The sequence below is a fragment of the Muscardinus avellanarius genome (assembly GCF_963383645.1).
Source record: "Muscardinus avellanarius genome assembly, chromosome: 4".
Lineage (NCBI taxonomy): Eukaryota > Metazoa > Chordata > Mammalia > Rodentia > Gliridae > Muscardinus > Muscardinus avellanarius.
In genome coordinates, this window is record NC_137789.1 from 3,823,421 (window position 1) to 3,844,335 (window position 20,915).

Genomic DNA, 20,915 nt, shown 5'->3' on the forward strand with positions numbered 1-20,915 from the left:
TTTGTAAAAACATCTCAACTATAGCAAACAAAGAAAGGTCATGAGGAGATCAATCTACTCACGATGTGGATTTGTCAAATTTTAACAATTTGCTTCATATATTTCCTTCTTTTTAATTTAAAGACATAAAATATACCACGAAACTCTACATATTCCTCCCTATAGTGATTTTCCTTACTCACAGGAATGACTTATTATTGTAAACTTGGTGTTTATTAACAAGGTGGAGTGTTTTAAGATGCCGTAAAGCTTGAGAAGCATATATATCTACTGTGTGTATCATACACTTGCAACTTGGGTGATGGCGCCGTGCTGAGGGGACAGGCCTTTTACATTCATCCTCACCTCCGCGGAGCCTTCAACCCTATAACCGCCCCCTCTGCCTGCTCTTCAGTTGATGTGGACTTAGTTAAAAGCAGTTCTTGGCTTTTGTAAACTCATTTGTCTTTTGTGACACTAGCCCAGGAGCACTCTACCTCTAGTGACACCCGAGCCCTATTTGACGTTTTACTTGGAGACAGTCTTGTTAAGTTTTTGAGAGTCTCACTAAGTTGCTGAATTTGTCATCAAACCCGCGATCCTCCTGTCTCAACCTCCCAAGTACTGGGATTACAGTTGTGTGCCACCATGCCTGGCTATAAACATAGTGTGTGTGTGTGTGTGTGTGTGTGTGTGTGTGTGTGTGTGTGTTACCGGGGATGTAAGCCAGGGGCATTTTACCTCCGAGCTACACCCCAACCCTATTTTTTACTCTTTATTTTGAAACAGGGTCTCACTGAGTTGCAAAGGGCCTCACTAAATAGCCGAGGGTGTTCGTGAACCTCGATCCTCCTATCTCAGCCTGCCAAATGCTGGGATTACAAGTGTGCACTACCATGCCTGGCTTATAAACATTTGTAAGTATGTCCTTCTCCTGTGCTCTGAGTTGATCCAAGATGTAGGAGAGTCTAGTAGAATAGTGGGAGGCGATTAGGGGAAAAGGAGGACTGTTGAAGGAAACAGTCCAAATAATACGCTGGTATGTGAAGGTGTCACAAGCAATCTTACTGACATGTGTGGAGGGGAGCGTAGGGCGTGAAGTACCGTGTACATACATGTTGATATAGCTTTCAGTCTTACAATGATATATAATTACAGTGTACCAATAAAATTAAAAAAAGATTTATGACTAGAACTGAAATCAATAGGTCCAAGATTCATCTGCTTGGCTGAGCGTTCCTGGCTCTCTCTCTGGAAGGAGTTTTCTAATCTCTGCTCCCACTGGCTACGAGTGAAAATTCCCACGTTGGCTGTTGATGTACATGGGTAGCCAGCCCTTGGTATGAGATTACTTTTTAAATATTTCTCCTAGGTTGAGTAGAATCTATTCTCTTAGGGTTTTATTTCTATTTGTTGGTCCACTGGATGCATTGGGCCCGTTTCTGTGTTTTGACCATTGGATTTCCTTTAGGTTCAATCGTCCGTTTCAGTCCTTTGGTTTATTTTCTGTTGAGGCCGTTCTTGGTGATTTAGAGGAGTTCTCCATAAAAACCTTCAGTTTGCCACAGTGCCAGCACCTTTCTCAGTGGTTTGTTTTGCTTTGGCTTACTAGTGGTTATCATTCTGCCATACTATAGCCAGCACTTCCCCTTTTCTTTTAAGTTTTATATTTCTTATAACTCATTGAGAAACCTTTCTCTCTTTCAATGTCTTAAGCTATTCATCTCTATTTTCAAAAGTTTTAGAGTGTTGCTTTTTATATTTAGGCAGATACTGAACTGCTTGGGATCCGTTTTGCCGTGGTGTGAGGTAGGGGTCTCCTTGTCTGTTGTTCCGCGCTCTGCCGCATCTTCTTGTTTGTTATCCGGCATCGCTGTCTCAGTCACTCCTCTAGTTCATGGCCCCGAGTCTGCTTTGGGGTGTCTTTAACTCGGGTATTTATCTCCCACTGTCCCAGCCCCTCCATCTTCATTCATAGCCTTGTAATTTTTCTCTATATTTAGTAGGTCAGTTCCCTTCCACAAAAATTTTCATCACTGTTTTGTGTGATTTGGGCCCTTTGCTCCTACATATAAACTTTAGAAAAGCGGGTCAAAATGTATCAAAACAAAACTTTGTCAGGACATTTTTTTTTTATCAAGTAGCATTGAATTTATGTAAATTTGGAAAATAGCAACTTACTTAAAAATATTGTCTCCCCATCATTGCACATAATACCTTTCTGCATTTATTTGTTATCTTTACGGTTCTCCGTAAAACTTTATGACAGTCCACGCTAACGTGGCGCACGCATTTTGTTGCCTTTCTTCCTTTGTGAATCGTGCACGGCATTGCTCCTGTGAATTTATTCTCCTAATAACTTAACCATTATAGAAATGTTAAGATTGTGCATCTTAACCCTTTATTCAACAACATTTTAAAACCAATTTTTTTCTAACTTTAAAAAAAATTAGACCAAAATGTTTTATTGTTTTAACTCTTCCCCACCCTGACCTCCACTGCAGTGGAATTCACATGAAATCAGAGATACTCTTTTTCTTGTTCCCTTCTACATCCCAGGTATTTAGAACACAGAAGAGGGTCTCAAAAAATGCATGTCAGGTGAATTAATTAATAAAATTCTCAATTCTGGGCAGAGAAAATAATGCATCTCCGCCATCCTGAGGTCGTTTCGCACGTCCTCCTCTTTCTGCTCGAATGTGCTTGTCGGCAGCCTGGTCCCACTCGGCGGCTCGGCCTGGCACTCCTCAGATGACTGAGCGCCTCCCGCCCCTACACCTTTGCCCCTTCTCTCCCCAGAGCCAGATAAGCGGATCCGCCCTTCAGAGACTTGCTCCACCTCAGTTCTTCCAGGAAGTGTTCTCAGGTTTTCCTATTCCATAGGAAGATGGCGCAAGAAAAATAAAAAACCAGAAAAGCAAACGTGAGGTCAGAGTAAACTCTGTGCCCAAACAGAGTGCCTTACAGAAGCCATCCCCCGTGCTGTGCAGGCTGGGAGGGGAATTAACTTACGAGCAACAGATAAGAAAACAAAGGCCCACCGATGCACCGTCATGTCAACAATTAGAAGCAATAGAAACCCAGCTCCAGACGCCCCCACGCCAGACAGTGCGTCAGGGAGGCGATGCGCGGCCCACCGCCTTGCGCAACGTTGCGCCTTCCTGCCAGCGTCCTAAGTGCCACGTGCCCTGAGTGGGCGACGTATACTGGAGCCTTTTATGCCAGGCCTTCAAAATCACGTCCCTTTCCCCCTCTGATGAATGTTGTACGAGTTCCCGTTTCTGGTGAAGGATCTCGCTGTGATAAAGACTCCGTTTTTGGAAGCTCATTTTCTCGTGAGCCCCACAAAGGGGCCCTGGTAGGCAGCTGTCAGAAGGGGTGATTGTTTCCCAAGCACCAAACCTCTGGGGAAGGCAGCCCCACCCAGGGGCCCCAGCATCCGCCACCACAAGCCTGTCATCGAAAATGGCCGCGCCACACTGACAGCGCAGTTTGTACCAGAAACCCACCTCCCTCTCCCTCGAGAGGTCACAGGCACACGTCCTGAGAAGCCAGTATTTCCCACGTGCCCGGCGGCCGTTTGACAGTGTCTGTGTCCGTGTGTGCGTGTGTGTGAGCCCCTGGCGTGCCGCAGCCCCCTTTTGTACTGCATCTTCCTCCTCTGAGGGCAGCAGAGGACAGGTGTGTCCTAGGAAGCCAGGCGCCGCTGCCGTGGCGTCGAAGGTCATGGAGCCCTAAGTCTGCAGCCTTGGTCCCTGCCTCAGTGTGCCTGTCCCCTCCTGAGCCCCCTCCCTGCTCGGGGTGAGCAGGGAGGCGATGGTGGTGTCCTAGGCGCGTTGGGATACAGCGACGGAGCGCCGCGGCCTGGGCACGCAGCGGGGCCTCTGCGCTTGGCTGTACTAACGCATCAACACCTTGCCTCCGCCTGGGGAATGCATTCAAGAACTCAGCTGCCCTTTGCATGTTTTGGAGCCACACTAAGCTAGAAATGACCCGGAGCGCAGATCTTTGACTCTGTCCCTCCCTCAAGGAACACCACATTCCCTGTGCCTCCAGGAAGGATGCGCCTCTCCTCTTCTGGAATCTTCTCCATCTGCCTGGGAAGGGGGCCTGGCCATGCTGTTTAGATCAGCCTACATTCATCGATCACCTATCACGCGCTATTTGGGACCTTGTGTCAGGCAAGCATTCCACTGTGACGCAGACCAAGCAGATAGTGGCTGACACAGATGGAGCCTGCGTTGGCCTCTTAAAATATCTCACCCGCGTAGCTCGTGAGTGTGGAGGGCAGAGGTGAGTGGAGTGCGGTGAGGCTGCCCAGCCGCTCCAGGGCGCCGCTCCCTCTCCTCTGCTCCCCGTGCCCTCGGCTGCAGCCTGTGGATTTGTCAGTTTTGTGGCCTTCTCTGAATGGTTGCTGAGCTTCCTGCATTGACTCGTCCAGGGAGGAAGGGAAGGGAAGGGCAGGGGCTACACACATCTTCTCTGGAGGCCTTGTCTTTTGCTTGGGTGGGACGTCTCGGGCGCTGTGTCTTCTTGGCTGGAGCTTGGCCACCCGGGCTGTCCTCACAGTAGGACGTGAGAATATAGCTTTCCTGCTCGGCAGCAGTCCACGGAGTGGAGGTTTCACACGGTGGCAAGCTCACTACAGTCTCTGGCACAGCTGCGGGGAGTGAGGTGGAGCCCTGGTGCTGTGTGGACAGCCATCGTGGCCTGGCTTCGGCTTCTCACGCCGCCACGCTCAGCACCTTGGCGGTACCTGGGAGTGAAGGGCTCCTCTGTCAGCGGTGGTCTTTGTTGAGTGACGCTGTGTGCCTTGGGTTCGGGTCAGCTTACTAGCCAGCTGCTCCAGACCTTCCCTGTGCCCAGGTGCGGAGAATCATCCTGTCCCAAGGGTGCTTGGTTTGCCCGGGGCAGGGCTGAATTCTAGACACACCCCCAGGAGGACCTGTGCCCAAGGTCACTTCAGGCTTCTCAGCAGGCCTCTGTGTACAGGGCGCCTGGCCTTTGGGTAGGATTCACATCCCCACCTGGAAGGCGGTCTTCCCCTTTGGCTGGGGGAGGATTCTGAGCCTTCTTTTGTCTCTCCACACAGCACGCGGCAGTGCCACCTGCTCCTGGACGTCTTCAACTCCACGGAGCACGAGCTGACGGTCAGCGCCAGAAGCAACGAAGAGCTGATCCTGCACGCCGGCGAGTGCCAGCGGTAAGTGCAGCGCATGTCCACGGGGGGCCATGAGGTGGGAGAGCTGCTGGGAGCGTGGCCAGGGCCCTGGCACGCGCCTGGGCAGGGCCACCACGGCCCCTCCCCACTCCAGCGAGCCCTGCCTCTGAGCTCAGTCTGGGCACAGGGCCACACACCTATGGAAGGAACAGCATTTTAAAAATTTGGATTGCAAAATACTTCAAACATATGATATATTCGCATAGTATTTTACTGTATTTGCTCTAGAGCTCTCTCTCAAGGAAATAAAAAAAAATGCCTGACATAACATGATTAGTCAAGAGGAAAATGCAAATTCAAACCACAACAAGAGACCACTCCCTGCACATCGGTCAAAATGTTTAAGATAGAAACGCCAGCACCGAGTGTGGACAAGGATGTGAAGCAACTGGAATTCTCCAGCCTGGCTGTAGGGATATAAGATAGGGTGGCACCAGGAGTAGGAATATCCTGGCCGATTTTCACAAAAGTAAAGACACTTCTCCTTTGCCCAGGGATTTCAACCTTATTTTTTTTTAACTCCAGAAAAATTAAAACATAGTCTCAAAAAGAGCTGTAGAAGAGCGTTTCTAAGACCCCAAAGAGAAAGAGCCCTCGGTGTCCCTGATAAAAGAAGGGAAAAACAACTGGTGGTGTTTCCCTGCAAATGGCGTGTACCCCACCATGGAAATAAGCCAAGTGTTCACACCACAGCGCGGGTGAATCTTGGCAGCGTTACAGGGAGTGAAAGGACTCGCCCCGAGGCACTGTGCGAGTCCATCCACGTGGAGCCCGTCTGCGGGACGAGGCCGAGCCTGTCCCTTGAGAGGCTGGGCTGGTGTATGACCTGCACAGGGCAGTGGCAGGTGTCTTGGTGGTCAGCGGTAATGGGAGAGGGGTTTGCTTACCCAAGCACTTACACTTGTTAAAACTCAGCACACGCTCCCTCGAGATTTGTACATTTCCCCATCTGTCAAATGTCCAACAAACAACAAAACAAAAACTGACAGCAAGTATGGAGCTCTAGGTGATGAAACGCACACTGAAGGGTTTGGGGCTGGTGTGCCACGTCTCCATTGTCTTGGAAGCGCCTAACAATAGGATGGGCAAGGGGAGGTGGGCAGAGCGGGCCAGAGGGAGAGGTGGTGGTGATGTACACGGTGCATTGTTAATGGGAGTGTTTCCCAGGGGCATGCAGGGGTCTACTTCCACTGTTATATTCTTCATATTTAAACATTTTCATAAGAAAATGTTGGTAAAAATGAGCGAATCGACAGGAGCCAACGGCTGCTCTCATGCCCGCCTTGCGCCGACCTTCTTTCTCCTCCCTTCTGCTCAGGGAGGCTCTGATCTTGGAGGCGATGGGATCATTCGTGTGCACGTTTTACTGTTTTTATCATATATACGTATTTCTACACCAAAATATTATCTTGAGAAATTTTTTTTAATGACGTAAGTGATTCCCTAGCACATGTGCCCTTCAGAAAACTTCAAATGAGCAGCATTAGACTTTGGAGCTAAAAATACCATCTGATTCTTTCATTTGACTGCTATTAATATTTCATTGCGTAAATATGCCACCTTATTCATTTCTATGCTAATGCACTCTCTATGAGGTGGCTTTTAGGATATCCATATTTAATGTGCATGCTAATGACATATGTGAATGTAAATTGAGGTCCCAGAGCCCTAGTGCAGGACCAGTGTGGGCGATCATTGGAAGGTGGCGACCCAGTGGCTCGGAGGCCTCCGTGACCTTCCTTTGAGAGGCATAAGGAGACGCTTCCAGGATTGCGTCGGTCTTTCTGCGCGGCCAGGATCCGCCAGGATCGCCACGTGGCTGGGGTGCGCAGGCCCCGGGGCCCTCACGGCTGCGTGCCCTGGGGCCGGGCTGGATGCGGCATCTCAGGCTCCTTAGGAGATGGACAGGAGCCCTCGGAGGCGCCAGCGCTGCCCAGGGCTCCTCCTTAATTGTGTGGGGACTTCTCTGCTCTCTCTCCTGTCTCTTTGTCTGGTTATTTTGAGGGAGCCCAAGATCCCAGAGAACATAAATCTGGTGATCTTCTAACACCAACACAAAAGACTTTAAGAAAGTTATAAACCGCTCGGCTGGTTCCACGGAGGGAGTCTGAATCGCGCTGGGCCTTGGGAGCCTGGGCGGTATTAACGAGCCCAGTTGCGCACAGTCGCAATTTGGTTTGATGCCTCGGGCCTCTTCTTTATTAAACCTTTTGCTTAACTTCTCATTTCAAAAGGCTCGGAACTCACGTATTCTTTTATTCATTCATAAAATATTCATTCAATAAATATTGATAGTTTGAGATCTTGCTGTGCGACAAGCCCTGTGTCAGGCTCCAGGAGTAGCAAAGGAATAAATAAGGACTCTCCCGGCTGGGACGACAGGCACGCAGCGTGACTGGCAGTGTCCGGCCCAGCCAGGCGCTCCACGTAGCTGCCGGGACAGGCATCTTGCTGTCCTGGTTGGGAGTAGTGGGCACCCCAGAGGCCCTCACTGTGCCTGTCTGGGAGGCCATCTTTGGCACCATCTCCAGAGCCGCTGTGGCTGAGGATGCCTGCTGAATTAGAAATACCAGCCGGCTGTGGTGGCACATACCTGTAATCCCAGTACCTGGGAGGCTGAAACAAGAGGATCCTAGGTTCAAGGCTAGCCTCAGCAACTTATCAAGACCCTGTTCCAAAGTAAAAAATAAAATGGGCTGGGGATATAGCTCAGAGGTAGAATATCCTGGGTTCAATCCCCAGCACCCCAAATAAAATACATAAAATGCTACTCTTGCCACTATATTTCTTAAAGATTGTATGTATGCATGTATGTATGCATGTATATATGTATGTATGTATGTATGTATGTATGTATGTATGTATTGGTACTGGAAATTGAACCAGAGACATTCTACCTCTGAGTGACACCCCCAGCCTGGTCTTTGAACTTGTGATTGTCCTGTCTCAGTCTCCCAAGTACTGGGATGGCAGGCACGTGCCACCACCCTGAGCTTAATTTTGAAACAGGGTCCTGCTAAATTGTTGAGGCTGGCCTCAAACCCGCAGTCCTTACATCTCAGCCCCCAAATCCTGGCACTACAGGAAGGCACCACTACAAACCTGGCTCTCACGAATACCTGTGTGATCTGTGAGTTCGAAGCATCACGTTGCAGTGAGTGGCCGTAGGAAGCACTTCTCCCGCCTTCCTTCTGTCTTCTCTAAAAGGCCCGGTGGGACCCAGGGACGTGCCTCTCAGCTTCTTAGTTTGTGGCTGCACCCTGTGCCTCTGCTCCATCGCCATTAGTTTTGTGCCCCCCGGTCTGTTGGGGTGCTAAGTGCTGGGCCCCGCTAGGGCCACGATGCTGGAAGCCTCTCCAGCCATGCACACCATGGCCCCTCGTTCCCTTCCCAGGAGCGGTGCCCTTCGAGGCCCGGCCTTCCCAGGCTTTGCATCCTCCGTGCTCACCTCTGTTCTCCGTGGAGCGTACTCTGTGCCTGTCTTCCCCTGGACAGGAAGCCAGGTCTTGCCGCGGCTGTGCGGGTGTGTAGCGGCGGGCCTTTCCTGCTGAACTCAGGCGGGCAGCGCGACTCTTTGCAGGATTAGCCACAGCAGCTCAGAGGACATCCCGCAGAACTGGCCTCATCCACATCCGGCCTCCAAAGCTGGGCTGGGACAGCAGAAAACTTTACTGAGCAGCGCAAACTTTCTTAAGAAACATACAGCATCGCCAGCAGCAAGTGCACCAGAAAATTAAGATATGATAATTGTTGTGTTTTTTTGTGTTGAATTATCAAACCATTAAAATTAAATTTCACAATAACCCTCATTTATGCATAAATCCCTTTCTAATTTATGGTAATAGATGTTATCTCATTACATGGCTCAGGATGCTGCGCTCTGCCCCGCCCTCCCTCGATGCAGAGGACCTGGATTCTCTTGCAGAGACCTGATATCAGAGCCACGGGCGACAGTGATGGCAGGGAAGACCCTACAGATCCACCCTGCCTTCTGTTTGGCAGTGCACCCACATGGATCAGAGAGCAGCGTGGGTGTAGGGGGCTAAGAGCTGCCCCACAGGTCCCCTGCGCCTGATACCCTGACGTGTCTCCCAGGAGATGGAGGCTATGGTGTCTGCGCCTTCTCCGCCTCGTCTCCCGCGGCCTTTGCTGCTGTATCACACACTCCGTTCCTTCCCGCCTGGAGCGGCCCGGCTCACTGGCTGGCTTTACCCCACCCGTCCCCAGCGCTTCTCCTTTGCTTCTTCCAGACACTCTGAGAGCCTTTGGGATCATCCAAGCAAGACCTAATCACGTGGGGCGCGGTTTTATTCATAGTAGTTCAACTGTTATCTACTGGTTTAGAAGTTTTTATCCCTTCCCCGCCCCTGGCCGGGTCGCTCTCTTCTGCCACCTTTCTGAGTTACAGATGAATTTTTTCGGGGTGGGGATTTTCTATGTATCAGTACTAGGAAGGTAGGAGAGTCCTCCAGCGACTTAGCTTCTAGAAAAATGAGGGGAACTTCTTGATGCGATCGCACCCCTTTGGCTGAGGTTCTGGTTCCGTCAGCAGCTCCCTGCAGAGATCTCAGGGCTGACGGTTCCCTGTCAGAGCTCTCTCTGCTACCGCAGACTCCCACCCTGCTAACCGGCAGCTTCTAACGCTTCCTGGAAACCCAGTGGCTCTTCAGTGGGCACCTCCTAATGGGACTGGGAGACTCAGGCCTCGTGGCCCCTCAGGAGTCCCAGCTAGTGCTATTCCTTCTGGGCTTTTCTTTGTCATTCCTGGGTGGCTTCCCCATGGGCCATGTCCCTGCACCTTCTAGAAGTGACACCTTGCTGTCTTGGAGGCTGGGGTGTCACGGGTGAACTTGGGGTTTTCTACCTCAATTCTCGCTCTTGGGATGAGCAGCTCCAGCCTTGGCTGCGTATTATAATTCCCAGGGAATTTTAAAAAGAGAGTGCTGCCTGTCCCCTGCCTCTGCCAGCATGCGGATGTGATTGGTCGCGTGCAGCCGGGGCCTGGGAGATTTCAATCTCCCCTGGCAACCGATACCCTCTGCCAAGTGCAGAAGCCACACCAGGCCACCAGCGCGTCCACGTGCCTGGGAGCGAAAACTTGTATTCCCCTTCCCAGGGGTCCGATAGCTGAGCCCCATCATCAGGTTTCTAGGAAGAAGCCCACCCATCCCCGCACTGTCAGATGTCTCTGCCCATCTGTTAGGAAAAGGTGCCCATTTGGTCTTGTGGATGAAGACGGAGTGGCCGTTTCAGGTCCGCTGGTTCTCTTCTGCCCTTGTCCGCCCTTCTGTGTCTCGAGTTAACTCCTCAGCTGCCCAGTGGGGAGTTAGAATCCAGTCACAGCTGCACCGGCGCTCAACACCTCCCGTGGCGTGGGGCAGCCGAAGTGGTAGGGAACCTGCTGGCGTGGCTCAGCGCAGACACACCAGCCATGTTCCACGCTCTTTTACTTACAAACGCTAAAAGCTTCATTGTGGAAATACTGAATACCTATAAGTGGTGCCCAAATAGCACCCTGACCCCCTTGCTCTTGACACCAGCCTCTGCAGGTACCACCTCCTGCCTTTTCTGCCCTTCCCGAGCTGCTTCCTGTGCCCTCCATCGTTTTGAAGCGAATCCAAGAATTTTTAAAATCTGTAAACATTTTCCTATTTAATGCTGGGGCTCTTTTCTAAAGACCACAATCCCATACCATGATTTAAAAGGAACAGTTCCCCCTCCTCATCACAGTCACCGTTTAACGTCAGCTGTCCCGGCCGTATTTATTCACATTGCTTGGCTCGGCACTTGAGACGCGGACACGCCTCACCCACGTTCAGTCTCGGCTTGCTCTTCGTCTCTGTTCTCTGGCGGGCCTTTCGTTGAGTGAAGACGGCTGGGAACGTTGCCAGACACGTGCCTGTGGTGGTATGTGGCTGTCCTCTGATGTCTTTCTTTCTTGATTTTTTATTTTTTACTCCTCATTGGGTTTGTATTGGGTCTGGGTGCTTGATCATGTTTGTGATGTTTGCCCCAGAGCTACTTGGGAGATGCTATGGATACTCTGGGTACGCCCCCCCCCACCCAAACGCCAAGGCCTAGCACTGAATCTTTGTGCCACCTGAATGCCTTCTCCTCCCCAGTGGCTCTGTGGACATCAAGCCGTGCCCAGACTTAGCCAGGCGTGTTGGCGTACACCTGTCATCTCGGTACTTGGGAGGCTGAGACAGAAGGATTGCAGGTTGGAGGCTAGCCTCAGCAACTTAGACCCTCAGCAACCTAGCAAGACCCCATTTCAAATTAAAAAATAAAATATGGCTGAAGGTCTAGCTCAGAGGTAGAGTGTCCCCAGTACCCTGCGCACCACCCCCTAAAATCCCTGGAGTCTTCTCTCTCATAGCTCAAAACCTATGGTGCTGTCCTGCCTGGGGTCTGTAGACGGGCGATGAGGACGGGTGCTGTCAGCTCGGGCCCCTCAGAGTGCCCCATCTCCTCGGCTGCCTGAGGCTGTGGGGGAGGGAAGAGGGTGGTGCTGGCCTGGCAGGGCTCTTGGAGGCCCTGGAGGGCTTGGAAACCTCCCAGCAGCTGGGTGGCCGAGGACGAGTTGCTCTGGGAATGCTGGGTGGGATGGGCTGCGGCTACCAAGGGCCTGACAGCATCCCTCTGCCCCCATCAGAGGTGGGGGAGGAGGAGAAGGAGGCCTGGGCGTCTGGGATACTGAGCAGCATCCCTGACCGTGGTCCCTGCTTCAGCTGCCTCCTTCTTGGAGCTTGGCACTCCCTGTGGTCCTCTGGGGCAAGGGTTTTTATCCCCATCTAACAAAACAACTCGGAGGAGCGGGGGAGGCTTGGACCTTGCACACGCCTGTTCCGCCCAGGAATGGGGCTCAAGCTCCACGGTGGGTGGCGGGAGGGCAGAGAAGATGAGGAGGATGGTCACAGCCTGACCCTGCACCCGCTGGTCCTGGGCTGGTGGCTGCCTGGGTCTGCTGGGCAGAAGCCATTCTGGGAGCGTGCCTCTCAGGGAGAGGGCTTCTTGAGGGAGCTCGTGTGGTTTGTCAGCAGGGTGTTTAGGGCCCGGAAAAATCGCTGCGTCTCTTCTTGGACTGTGGCTCACACCACATTTTTCACATAATGAAAGAAATAGTTCCGTGTTGAACACTGGCCGGGAACGCGGCTAACGAGGCGGCCGTCAAGCAGAGTGCTTGCCCGTCCTGACCGCTGGCGGCAAAACCGAGGGGAAATGAGCTGATAGAATGGAGTCGTTTCATCTGTGTCCGTGCGGAAAGTCTCACAGACGTACATGAACTCAGAAGACCGATCGGCCACTGGAACCCGCCCAAGACAGACACAGGGCGGCCAGCGGCAGGCAGAGCTTTTCTGGCTCCTAGAGCTTGACCTGCTGGCACTGCAGGAGCGGCCCACAGCCCTGTGCTCACCATGTGACCACACCTGCCTACTGCACCCGCTCACGTTTCCCAGCCCGCCAGGGTTACCCGGAGGCTCACAGATCCATCTCGCCGCCTCCGTAACTCTTACCGTACCATCCCTGCTTGCCATCCACGGAAGCCGACTTGGCGGGATCCGGGCGGTGTCCTGACTGACACTGCCCGTCCATGTCTGCGCCTCGTAGGACACCCACTCAGATACCCATCAGCAGGCCCTCTATGGCTCTGCCACGCTGGCTCACTTGTTGGTTCCAACAGTGAGTCAAGTTCTACGTCGCAGATCAGCCAGGACCTTGGGGGCACCCAGGGGAGGCGTCGAGTCACTCTGGGGTGGGAGGTGTGCGCCAGGACGCATTCTGTCCCCTTCCCTTCATGAGCTATGCCCGCTTAGCACCGTCTTGTCCATTACCCAGGCTCATCTTCCGGTTTGGGAAGGGGTATCCGGCCTGCACAGTACGTGTGCCGTGTCCATCCACGTGTTCAGAGATGTTTGGGCGTGGGCGCACACATAAAATGGTGAACGCGATTCTCTCTCTAGCGCGGTGGCTGGAGCTCGCAGGGATCGTCTGAAATGCAGTTGTGGCTGGTATTTCCAGCACCCGAGGAACTGCAATGGCCACGAGCCCGGGGCTCCCGAGACTGGGTTAGCATCCTGTCCTCACCTTATCTGCGGGCTCTGCGACCCCTCCGAGCATCGGTGTTGACACCTGTACACGGGGCGGGGGCAGGGTGGTGACATCTGCTTCCCTGTGCTGGTGAGGACCAGGAGGACGAGGGCTGCTAGGTACCTGGCACGGGGCCCGTCTCGTATTTAGTAACCACTTCGCAAAGAGCAGTTCTGTTCTTCCCTTGGGAATGTGGAGCACTCCTCTGTGCCAGTAATGGGCCGCTCTAAAGCAGGGACAGGGGAAGGCCCTTTAAGAAGAGGCTTGCAGGGCAGATACCATCTCCCTCAAGGAATAGGGGACCCTGTGAGGCCACACGAGGGTTGTACTGGGTGACACGAGTCTGGGTCGGTCTGGCCACAGAGGCCTGTCAAGTCCTGTTGTCCTGCCTGGCTTTGTCCTCCTACCCTGATTCCACGGTCATCTTCTCGGTCCCTGAGACCCAAGAAGATCAAAGGCAGCCCGGACGTCTCACCCAGGGAAAGGCCATCAGACTCCATAGAGGCAGCCCGTTTCCAGTGCTTGTGGAGGACCAGGGGAGACATCGTAAGACACTGGCCCTGGACAAAGGCTGTGGGTTTCTCTGTTTCTGTCAAGATGGAAGCAGTGTGTGTTTGCATACCTCTTTTGTTTACCGTGTCCTGTTACTGTCCCAGAAAAGGGAGAGACCGAGAAAGAGTGCCGGCCACACACAGCACGGAGGGTTACCGGGGCCCTATGTCCTGCGCTCTCCTTCCAGAGCGCCCTGCCGCCCTCGTCCACCTCACCTCCGACACTATCCACGCCTTCTAGGGATCTGTCTAGGGGAGCCGCCATTGGCGGGACCCTGTCTTCCTCATGCCTTTGTTGGTGCCCAGCACAGGAGGAACGGGACGGATGACCTAGCTCCTCCAGCTTGGGGCAGGTTTCCTGCGGGAACAAGTGGCCAGGATCTCAGCCCCTGCTGTTTCAAGGTGCCCACCCCTGGGGTCCAGCCCCGCTGTGCCCTCTCTCCATCGCACACCCGTGTCCGTGTCCTCTCTGGGACGTGTGGGCTCGTGAGCACGGGGCCCGGCGCGGCTCACGTCACCACCAGGCGTGTTGTGTGGGTCAGACGAGTCATCGGGCAGCCCGAAGCCAACGGCGGAGAACAGAGGAGCCTGCGGGAGGGGCAGTTGGTGCTTCGGATGGTCACATAGTCTACACCCCTCCTAAGTTGGAGGAAGACTGCCACGTTTCTTATAGCCTGGCCATAATTTTAATTTTTTGCCCTCTGAGGACACATTTCCATTTATTCCACACACATTCACCATGTTGCTTGCGTGGACTCTGTTCTGCCGTGCTTCATTCAGAAGACAAACCAGACGCCTGCTGGCTCCTGCACAGCACACGGGGTGGGACTCAGAAGGCCACCCAGGCGACCCTTCGGACCCTGATGTGACGTGTGCGCATGCCCAGGTCTGCTCAGCCCGCAGACAAGCACTCAGTACTTGCGCTGGGGTTTATTTATTGTGCATATTGTAGACTCACACTCCTGTGTGAATGCCTGGCCCTGCAGGAACCAGTGCGTCCTGTGCAGACGGAGGACGGAGTCCAAGAGGGCCACGTGGGAAGAGGCCCAGCTGTGCTGGGGGCTCCCTCTCCTGTCACGTGGAGGAGCAAGCAAGACCCACAAATGCGCTGCTGGCTGCGCCGGGGTCGGGTGAGCTGGCACTTGGGCGCACATTTGGCATTTTCTCTTCTGCTCTGGGGTGGAGTGGCATGGGCATGCGCTAGAGGGCATCCAGCTGCCCTCTAGGCTGAATGGCCTTCCAGCCGGGGACCACCTCTCTGCCCCTCACCTCTAAGGCGTGCTGGAGGAGGGGCTCCATCAGTACCTGGCCAGGGACATCTGCCTGGCTTCACAGAGATGCCCCGCTTAGGAGCTGTTTCTTCTCAAAACCACTACGGACCAAGGACTTTTCTCTTTGAAAGCTTCCTTCAGAGGGGACTCTGGCGTTCCGCTGGAAGCTGCAGCGCAGCTGCACGGCGCACCAAGGCCTCAGCTCCTTGGCATCCTTTGCTGGGTGATTAGGTTAAAGGAAATTCTCTTATTTCCAGTTAGTAATCTCGCATGAACTTCTGCTCTGCCGGCATGGAGCAGCCCCTCCTGGGCCATTCTTCCTCATTGTTGAGAGGTAACTGTGCCGTCCGCGTGCACTCCTGGCGATTGGGGGGCCTCCGGAGCCCTGTGGCCAAGGTCACGCTTGTGGAGTGCTAATGGACACCCCGAGAGGGAGGTCGTAGTCAGCCACGCCCGTCACGCGCTCCTGGGGGGCGAAGAGGAGAAGCGGCCTTGCCTTGAAAACCTTTGCTCTTTGCCCATGGTAAATTTTCTGATGATTAAAAATTCAAGAATGCATCGTTTTCTGCTAAATGGGGCTGGAGGACCACATGTTAGCCGTGGTGCTGAAGCTCCATGCTCTGAAATGCCCTTGGGCCCCGAGAAGGTGTAGGCCCGGGTCTGCACAGAGAGGCCATAGGAGATGGGGAGTGGGGAGCTGCTGCGGTACCCGGGGTGCGGGAAACCCAGAGAAAGGGGAGGTTTCAGGGTGATTTGGGGGATCTGTGCCTTTGGGAGCAGAAATGTTGCAAGTTATAGAGGCAATATTCCAGAATAAACAAGGGCGGTCTAAGGAGACGGTTGTTATGAAACAACCATTTCTTTCTTCTTTCTTTCTATTGTTGTCTCTCTCTCTCTCTCTCTCTCTCTCTCTCTCTCTCTCTCTCTCTCTCTCCCTCCCTCCCTCCCTCCCTCCCTCCCTTCCTTCCTTTTTTCTCTTTCATTCTCTCTTTCTTTCTGTACCAGGGATGGAATGCAGAGGCATTCTACCTCCAAGCACCAGCCCCGGCCCTATTTTTCTTTATTCTTTTTATTTTCAAAACAGAGTCTCATTCAGTTGCGAAGGGCCTCACTTAGTAGCTGAGGCTGTCTGTGAACCACAATCCTCCAGTCTCAGCCTCCTGAATGCTGGATCACAAGTGTGTACCACCACACCCAGCTGGAACAGCCTTTTCTTTTCTTTCTTTCCTTCTTCTTCTTCTTCTTCTTCTTCTTCTTCTTCTTCTTCTTCTTCTTCTTCTTCTTCTTCTTCTTCTCCTCCTCCTCCTCCTCCTCCTCCTCCTCCTCCTCCTCCTCCTCCTCCTCCTCCTTCTTCTTCTTCTTTTCTCCCCCCCCCCTCTCTCTCTCTCTCTTTTTCTGGTACTGGGGATGGAACCCAGGGACCTTCTACCTCCAGGCTACATTCCCAGACCGATTTAATATTTTATTTGGAAACAGGGTCTCACTAAGTTGCTGAGAGCCTCACTCAGTAGCTGAGGCTGGCTTCGAACCTGCGTGATCCTCCTGTCTCAGCCTCCCAAGTACTAGGATTACAAGTGTGCGCCGCCATGCCCAGCCAGAACAGCCATTTCTAAATGCCTGAGCACACCAGCCCCATGCCGAAGGAGCTGTCTCTCTTGCACAGTGGTCACGGCTAGCATAGGAGGGAGGCGTGCAACTCTTCCCTCTCAGACACCCCACAGACAAGACCAGCGAGGACAACCGCGGCCCTGGCAGGTGCAGAGCTGACTCCGCCAGGAGCAGGGGCAGCCCCTGGTTCCCCAGGCCTGCGGCCACTGCCAGCACTTTCTGTAGATCGTTAGCCTCTGCTGTTTGCACCACTTTGTTTAGGGCAGGTGCCCTGGGGTCAGAGTTTAATGTCTCAGGGGAATTCAAAACCTGGCCTGTAGTGGATGCTGATTTCCTCAGAGTTGCTAAGCGCCCGTGGTTGCATAACCCATCACACTTCTGCCTGTCTCTTAGTGTTTTCTGAAATTACAGCCCTTCTGTCATTCTGGAGATGTGGTTCTGAAAGTCTGTGATGATTACCCTGAAGAGTGCCTGTCCAGTCCATGCACCTCGGGCATCTCGAAGCCGAGAGGGGTCTTTGGAAGACCCAAAGCCCAGACCCCCATCTTGATGGACGAGGATCGGGAGGCACAGGGAAGGCAAAGTGCCCATTTTCAGACTTCGTAGACAGATGGCGGGGAAGCCCAGGTGAGGACTGACTCTCTGACTCTCTCGAGCCTGGTCCAGGCTCCTTCATCTCCCCCAGGACGCGAGGCTCCCAGCAGGGCCTATCAGGGCTCTCAGAGGTGATATCCTGGCAGGGCCCCGCTGTCCCCTGGGGCCACTCCTACACCCTCTGGCCCAAGGTGCTCCTTCCCTCCCTCTCTGCCCACAGCCCCCCTCGCCTCTCCTGTGCCATTGTCACCTCTGGGTGTCCCCCCTCCAAAAGTATTGTGCGGTGAGGTTGAATTTCTCATGTGCTGTTGGGTAAATTACAGGCAAGTAGCTTAGAACATTGTGTTCCTGCCTCCCGCTGGGGCTCAGGCTCGCCTCGAGGGTTGTCGCAACGAAAGCATAGCAGTGTGATCATCTGCTTCAGGCCCAGAGCCATGCTGGCCGTCTGGAAGGAGTGGCCTTGCCCTGACTGTGAGAGTCGGTCTCATTCCAGGTCCACAGATGCCAGCTGAGGTTTAGTGAAGTTGACAAGTTTGTCCGATTTCGGTGACTTCTCCTGTACTCTTTCCTTCAGCCGTGTGTGTTGAGGTTGCCCCTGTTTCGGGGCTGAGGTCTCTAGGTGCACTGGAGCTGGGGCTCTGCTCTCAGAGGGTGCCGGTGCCCTGGAGGGGTCACGGGAGCCGGCTGCGGTTGGTCAGGTGATGAGAAGTGGTCTGAGGAGGACGGCGCCTGGGAGAGAATCAAGGGGGTTCACGGGATGGGAAGCACGTGGGGTTTCCTGGGGACTAGCAGTAAGGACCAGTTTTGGCAGGACTGAGGTGTCTGACCAAGAATCTCTCAGAATCAGCCCATAGATCCAGAATCAGGATTTCTGTCCCAGGTCCATCTGGGCCCAGACCCTGGCTCCTTCTCTACCTGGGATGTACCCAGTGGAGCCTTGAGAGCCCGAAGTGCCCACCTCGTCTTCCTCTCCCCAGTGTTCAGCCTCGCTGTCTGCTTGCTATCTACTGCACGACTTCCTGCATGCCAGACTCAGCCTTTTTTCTCTTCTAGAGCAGCCAGTTTTCAAAATGGCTTTCTCAGACTCAGCCTTCTTCTCATTTCCTCCCTTACCTCATAGTGGCTGAATTGACAGTCAACAGTTTCCACAAGCGTTAGGCTCCGGCAAGAAGCTAAAGACTTGTGTCCCAGAAACACAAGTCTTTGCTCCTTATCAAAAAAGGGGCTGGTCCTGATCTGAAATAACCACTACACACAGTTGCTCTGCGTGCAGCACAGGTTAGAGGGCGGAGAAGCAGGTCAGGCAGGGCCCTGTTTTAGGCCGCTTTTCCTTCTCTGTGACCACAGTACCTGACATGAGCAACGTAGCAAAGGGAACATTTATTTGGCTCTCAGAGGTACGGTCCAGAGTCGGCCGACTGCAAGGCAGATGCCACAGCGGCCTGGTGCGGCAGAGGAAAGCTGAGCTCAACTCAGTGCCAGTTGGAAGCAGAGAAAGAGCCAGGGAGCTGCCAGGGATATGCACAGAACCCCAGGGCACACTCCCAGCGACCCTTCTCCTCCTTAGCCACACCCTGCGGCCTGTTACCACCCAGTACATTCACCCAGATTATTCATCCTTTTTTACCAGTGAGATGAAAGCGCTCTGAATGTTTTTGCATTGACACCAAGTGAGCTTTTGCAGGGGCCGTTCTGTATTCAACCACAGCAGACCCCTCGGTGGAGGAGGTCCTGTGCTAGGAACACAGGCAGACGCGTGCTCAGGCAATGAGAATCCGCGCAGAGGGTAGCATAGGAAAAGAAGATCCAATCACTCCTGCCTGTCAGGAGGGGAAAGGCTCCATTCCCCTGCTGCAGAACCAAGAACCAGAGCAGGTGAGGCTTGGTGCGAGACAGAAAGGACAGCGCAGAGCCTCCTGAGGGTGGAGGGGTCGCCGTGACGTCACTCACGAGTCTGGCTGGGGTACGTGTGTATGTTCTCACCTGCTCCCGGCATGCTCAGCAGCTGCCTTCCTCAGCTGAGCAACGGGAGAAGAAGAGGGGGCCATGAGGGCCCAGCTCGGAGCCTCACTCCAGCGCAGAGGCATCCCGAGGAGCAGACGCAGGTCAGAGACCCAAGAACTTTCAGTTCTCCCAAAGACAAGACGCTGGCTTATTGGGAGACTTCACCACTGAGTACTAGACGTTAGCATGGACCTCAGGATCAGGACACCAGAACCAAGGCGAGTCTGTTTCATAGTCTGTTTCCAGTGGTCCTGGCCGTGCCCGCTCCTCACCCCCTCTGTGATATTATTTTCCAGCTAGTCACTTCTGAACCGCTGCAGCTCTCAGAAGGTTCCGCAGGCCCTTTTTCTGCCCAGCCCTGACCCTCGCTCTCTCTGGTCTTCGAGCATTTGCAACAGCGGGCGGGGCCTGTGGGAGTGATTTAACATCCGTGTCCTTTCCACCTGCTGGTGTTGAACCAGGCAAGGGCACTCGTAAGCAAGCAGGATGGGGAGTTACCCAACATCCCTTGGACGGCTCCAAGGGTTCTCCCAGTGTGTGGGCTGGTTCTGTGTGTCAGGCCACACCACCAGCCCACACAGAGAGGATCATGTCCCTGCCTCAGATTCTAAGAACCGAACACAGAGGATTGGCGGTTCTCATACACAGGACCACCTTTGTCCCAGTAGTTTCCTTGTAATTACAAGAGATGGGGACGTGAGGCTGGGAGGCAGCCAGGGTGAAGCATAGTCATGGCCGTGCTTCCTCTGGCAGACGTGTGGACGTCCACGCCTTTTATAAGAGCCAACGTTTTGGATCCCCATTATTTATGGTTCGAATAACAAATCTAATAATTTAGAAAACGGATCGTAGGAGAAGCTCTAGACAAAGAAGGAAAAACCATTGATGAACAAATAAGGTGACCCAGCTGAGGGGGACGGAGGGAGGAAGAGCGAAATTCCCTGATGCACGCGATATGCATTCACAAGCGTATCAAAGTCCATCGCTACGCCAGACGTGAGAAGGAGGGAGGAGAGGGATGGGAACTGGGCAAGGGCTAACTGGGTGATGTGTGCGCGTATGCCTCCACCACCTTGTACCCCATTAAGATAGATGACTACAGTGCACCAATAAATTTTTTTAAAAAAAGTAAAAATATGAGAGAATTCTAATAATTTAATAAAATGTTATATAATAACATTTTCCAAAGGAAAAATAAATAAATATGCATGGACTTAAAACTCAGCATAGAATACTTATGCTTTTAGAATTTACGTGTGCGAAACCACTTTTCCAAATTACATACATGCCAAATTATAAGACAGGTATAAAAATTAGAAGACTAGCTGGACAGGATGCCTTGGTGCCATGAAATTGCCAGAATTGTGAGCCTAATATTGCCAGCAATGGAGCTGGTTCTCCCAATTTGAGCGGGACTTGTGCAGCCAGACGGAGCCATGTCTCGACATTCGTCTTTGTTTGAAGCAGGGCCCTTCTCCGGCATGCCGTGAGGTCATTCCTGTGTCCAGTGGCGTGAGCTTGGCCCCCTTGGCTCTGCTACCGTGAGCTGGTGACATGGGAGCATTAGCGCTGGCAGGAGCCAGACCACAGACACAA

The 20,915-nt window shown here is 53.2% G+C and overlaps 1 protein-coding gene across 5 annotated transcripts in view; it reads left to right on the plus strand.

Moving 5' to 3' along the window:
* TRAPPC9 (trafficking protein particle complex subunit 9) overlaps positions 1-20,915 on the plus strand; it is a gene marked incomplete at both ends in the record, with an annotated part of 503,715 nt that overhangs the window by 354,388 nt on the left and 128,412 nt on the right. For 4 of the 5 annotated variants that reach the window (XM_080695229.1, XM_080695232.1, XM_080695230.1 and 1 more), the window contains one exon: positions 5,072-5,182. The exons of the other annotated variant lie outside the window; for it this stretch is intronic. In XM_080695229.1, the coding sequence (XP_080551355.1) occupies positions 5,072-5,182 (111 nt within the window). The remainder of the gene's footprint in view (positions 1-5,071; positions 5,183-20,915) is intronic. 5 annotated transcript variants of the gene reach the window in all.